The following is a 4,878-nucleotide window of genomic DNA, read 5'->3' as shown; positions in this document are numbered from 1 at the left end:
GCCGAAGTGGTAGAACCCTAACCCGTTCTGAATGTGGGTTATTTAAAGGGAATTTTAGGAAACCCTTTCGGCAGTCAGATTTGGAGTTAAACAATTGTTTGAGTTTTTTTTTGAAATTAGAAATTCTGCACTCTTTTCTTTTCATCTTCTCCTTCTCCTTTTATGTTATTTTGAATGATGTTTAACCTCGCGATGCTAGGCTAAACACCTTTAATCAATCGAAGGATTAAGGGTTCATTAGTTTATTTCAGGGGATCTGTTTCAACTTTTTAATCAATTTCATTTTTCCAATTCAGGTTGAAGATCATTCGATTGTAGGTATTCAAACTGAATAATGTGATTGCATTCTATAAAGGAAAATTGATCATAAGATTTAATCGTCAGATTAATTAACCCGATAAACGTAAGTTGAACAGGTTAAAACTACTGCGATTGCATAGTTGAAATACTGTATTCAACCAAACGCTAGGCGATAGTCTAGAGAGGGTTTCCAATTGAATTTGAGGATTCTGAATTCAATTGGGGTTAATCACAAATTGATAACCTTTTCTTTATCCAATGACAAAATAAATTAATGAAACCAATTTCCTTAGGTTGATTGCTTAAAATTCTGATTTTTAAATCCCAAATCTCAATTTTGTTCTTATTTAAATTTCAAATCAACAAAATCCCCATTTTCTTTTATATTCTATTTTTATAGAAACATTTTTGATTTCTAGCAGGTTATTGGGAGACGATCTGAGTTACCCTATCACTACAAACCTAAAGCTCGGTAATTTGCGTGGGTTCGATAGTCCACGTCAGTGCGTCTGATAATTTTCCTCGTGAGGCTTTGACTGCCTAGAAGCATAAGCAGCCACTCTCCTTTCTTGCATCAGAACACTCCCCAAACCTTTCTTGGAAGCATCATAGTATAATTCAAACTCACCTTCAGGATCAGGAAGAGTCAACACAGGAGTAGTAGTCAATTTCTCTTTAAGGGTCAAAAAGCACTCCTCACATTCCTGGGTCCACACAAAAGGAGTATCCTTTCGTGTCAATCGAGTCAATAGCAGTACCATAGCTAAAAACCCATGTATAAACCTATGATAATAACCAGCAAGACCCATAAAGCTCTTGATCTCAGTCAAAGTCTTAGGTCGCTCCCAGTCATTTACCGCTTTAATCTTACTCGGATCCACAACACCACCACTAGAAGAAAGCACATGACCCAGAAATTGCACCTCAGATAGCCAGAATTCACATCTAGATGGCTTAGCATATAGCTTCTTATCTTTCAAAACCGGCAACACAGTCCTCAGATGATCCATATGCTCATCTTTACTCTTGGAATAGATTAAAATATCATCAATGAACACAATAACAAACTGATCTCGATATAGTTTAAAAACGCAATGCATATAGTCCATGAACACCGCCGAGGCATTAGTAAGCCTAAAAGGAATCACCTGGTATTCAAAATGTCCGTATTTGGATCGAAACGCCGTCTTAGGCACATTCTCCGGCTTAATCAGGATCTAGTGGTATCTGGACTGGAGATCAATTTTAGAAAATATACAAGCACCCCTCAACTGGTCCAGAAGATCATTAATTCGCGGCAAAGGGTTCCTGTTCTTAATCGTAACCTTATTCAACTGTCGGTAATCAGTACACAATCTCATGCTACCATCCTTCTTTTTCACAAATAGTACAGGTTCTCCCCATGGAGACACACTCGGTCTGATAATATTCTTTGCAGATAGCTCCTCAATATGCTTCCTCAACTCAGCGAATTCAACTGGAGACATCTGGTATGGAGCCAAAGAGATGGGCCCCACACCAGGCAACAAGTATATGGAGAACTCAATCTCCCTCTCAGGTGGAAATTCTGGTATCTCATCATGAAATACATCAGCAAATTCATTAATCATCGAAATATTTGAAATTTCCTCTTCTTTATCGCCAACAAGTCCACCCAATAGTACATAACCCAGATCACCAGCCTTCAAGGCCTTAACAGTTTGACAGACAGACAGATAAGGAGACGGACAAACAGCGAGCTTCTCAGGAGATAATATCAACCTCTTTTCGCAGCAATCAACTATTGTGCAATTTTGAGACAACCAGTCCATACCCAAAATCAGATTAACAGAGGCCAAGGGCAAGATAATCAAATCAGTAGTATAACCCCTGCCTTCAAATACAAACTCAACATCTCTACACATAAAGGAGGAATCACTAACCTCTTCTGTAGCAGTAGTAATATGCATGGGGGTAATCATCCTTGTTACCTTTAAATTTAACCCCTTAGCTACATATTCTGCGACGAAGGAATGCGTCGCTCCCGAATCAAACAAAACAGACAAGTTAATATTAGAAATTAAAATTATACCTTTAACCAAATTCAGTGCTTTTTCTGTCTGCTGCACATTGGTAGTATAAACACGTCCCACATTAGGAACAGATGGCAAGGCCTGTAGATTCGAAGCCTGCCCAGTATTGCTATAACACTCTCGGGTATAATGTCCAACCTTACCACATTTAAAACATGAATTTGGAGCTGCAAAACAAGGACCCCTATGGTATCTCTTGCATTTTTCACACTGAGGAGCAGAATTTCTATCATTGAATCCACCCCTCTGGCCACCACCTCTCTAGAATTGACCGGGAGGCTGCCTTACCTACAAGCCCTACCTCCGTTATTATTATGATGGTGACCATCCCTGTAATTAGAGCCTGAAGGACCAGCCGTCCTCTTAACTTCTTGATCCTTAGCAGAGTTAGACTTAGGATATCTGCCATAAACAGTCTCAGCCCTTTTGCACTCGGTCACCAAGTCGGCAAAATTCCTTACAGCCGTATTCGACACACGTTTAGCAATCTTTTCACTCAGTCCCCTTTGAAATTTCGAAGATAAATTTTGTGGAGTAGGCAGTGTACCCCCATAATTAGCAAACTTGACCAATTCATTAAACTTGGCCAAATAAGCATCAACATTCAACGAACCCTGTACCAATTTATCAAACTCCCCCTGTTTAGCTTCCCGGACATCCCTGGGAAAATACTCCTCGTGAAATAAGCCCTGAAACAAGGCCCAAGTAAGCTCTTCTCCCTGAATAATAAAAGGGCGAGATACATTGCACCACCACTCATGGGCATCACCCTCCAGCATATCAACTGAATACATAAGCTTCTGAGGATCCTGGTACCTTATCACCTGAAAGATCTTATCCATCCACATTAGCCAGGTCGTAACAACCTTTGGGTCCTTTGAACCCAGAAAAACAGGAGGTTTATGTTTCCTGAAAGCAATCAATCTCCTCTCATTAGCATGACCTGCTTCAAAATGCTCAGCCGCTCCAGAAGTTTGAGCAACATAGGTAGGATCCACAGTGGGCTGACTAGCCTCACCAGTATGATGACCAGCCCCACTCTCCCCCTGTTAGGGTGTAAAATATAGCGTAGGTGTAGGAGTCACCGTAGCCGTGTGAGGAGGAGAATCATCCCTCTTATGATGAGCTCTCTCAGCCCTCATCTCAGTCATGAAGGCCTGCATCATATCCTGATTTGTTTTCATCAGGTTCTCGGTCATGGTTCTATTTGATGTCGTCTCCGCCCGTTGAGCATTCAGAACTGCAGTAACCAGATCAGGCGGTGGAGGATCTGCACCTCGTGTCCCACGACCGCCACAAATCCTCCTCGTGATAACTGTACATGTAACATAAAGGAATGAGTTGATCAGACCCACACTGAGGAATCACATATACATCAATCATAAAAAGCTGTAAGACAGCTATGCAACACAAAACACAGTCATACATAATCAAAGTTCCCTAGTAAACTGCTCTGATATCATAAAATGTAACAGCCTATTATGTACCGGTATTGTTAACATTGATTATGATATTAAGTGCAGTTACAATCACAGCAGTCCATTTAAAAATACGAGTAAAGTTTTTCCTTTTCATTACGTAAGCTTTTAAAAATAATAACAAAATGTAATTATAAAAACTGTGATCATAATAGAAATCTAAACACAGAACAAGAAAATAAATACCTAAATATCATACAACTCTTATCTTAAGTCACTAAGGGGTTCCCATAAATCCACTTAGCATAAATCTCACTTTTACGATTTTTACATAACTAAACATGGTTCAGTCTTTTGGACTCTGAGCGTGATTTAGTAGTTACAAGACTCATATTTTAATATGTTATTCTATACTCAATTAAATTTCCAACAAGATATCACACACCCCATAAAATTCTCATTTGCTCCGGTTATCACCGTTTGAAGTTGGACAAGCAAAGCTGCCAGCCAACCCCAAACATACCTCACAATTTCTATGATTTTGAACAAAGAACTTCACCACTTTCTCTCAAATTTTTATACAATAAAATAGACACCTTAATATTCAATTTAACATATCATGGGTCTAATTCGAGTAATAATTGAGGGAGAAATAATTTTTCCAAAACTGCAACCCGACAGCCCCTATGTGCAGGGCATTCTGGACATTCCCCCCTCAATTGCGTCTAAAGGTCTGCATACAGCTTCAATTGCTACCAATGTTTTACACAACATATTTGACATCTCAAGCTTCAAAGTGACATATGGCACGTCCCTATTGGATCTTTGTGGAGGGAGATATGATCTCCCAAAGTTAACCTCAAATCTGCCATTTTAATAAAAATTTTGACGGCATCTCCTTTGTTTATTCAACCTATCCCACTTCATCAAAAGCGTGTTATTATGCATCAAGGGAACCTAATAGACAAGGGTGGAACTCAAGGACCAAAAATGCCTTGGTGCTCTAACAACCCATAACCTTTTGCATTATTTTCATCCATTTATCATTCATGCTTACTTTATCAAAACTTAGATTTATTTTAATCACA

General features: G+C 39.2%; 1 protein-coding gene across 1 annotated transcript; it reads right to left on the bottom strand.

Moving 5' to 3' along the window:
* Positions 1-279: 279 nt before the first annotated feature.
* LOC133291677 (uncharacterized) lies at positions 280-3,571 on the bottom strand. Its single transcript, XM_061489983.1, has 6 exons — positions 3,458-3,571; positions 2,669-3,418; positions 2,372-2,510; positions 1,626-2,080; positions 1,059-1,517; positions 280-327 (listed from the first exon to the last, which is right to left on the bottom strand). The coding sequence occupies exons 1-6, from the start codon at positions 3,569-3,571 to the stop codon at positions 280-282; spliced, it is 1,965 nt and encodes a 654-aa protein (XP_061345967.1).
* Between the last annotated feature and the right edge of the window lie 1,307 nt (positions 3,572-4,878).

Source organism: Gastrolobium bilobum, unplaced genomic scaffold (assembly GCF_033153095.1).
Source record: "Gastrolobium bilobum isolate Gb01-03AN ecotype WA unplaced genomic scaffold, APGP_CSIRO_Gbil_v1 utg6518, whole genome shotgun sequence".
Taxonomy (NCBI): domain Eukaryota; kingdom Viridiplantae; phylum Streptophyta; class Magnoliopsida; order Fabales; family Fabaceae; genus Gastrolobium; species Gastrolobium bilobum.
The sequence above is the reverse complement of the archived record's forward strand: the minus strand, read 5'-3'. Positions and strand labels throughout refer to the sequence as shown.

What these genes read in the sequence shown, in the direction of transcription:
- LOC133291677 (XM_061489983.1), bottom strand. Translation starts at nt 3,571, where the DNA reads ATGACCGAGAACCTGATGAAAACAAATCAGGATATGATGCAGGCCTTC. An exon ending in ATAATAATAACGGAGGTAGG is followed by an intron (nt 2,511 to 2,668) that starts GCTTGTAGGTAA and finishes AAATGTGGTAAG; the next exon opens with GTTGGACATTATACCCGAGA. An exon ending in TACATGGGTTTTTAGCTATG is followed by an intron (nt 328 to 1,058) that starts GTACTGCTATTG and finishes CACATTATTCAG; the next exon opens with TTTGAATACCTACAATCGAA.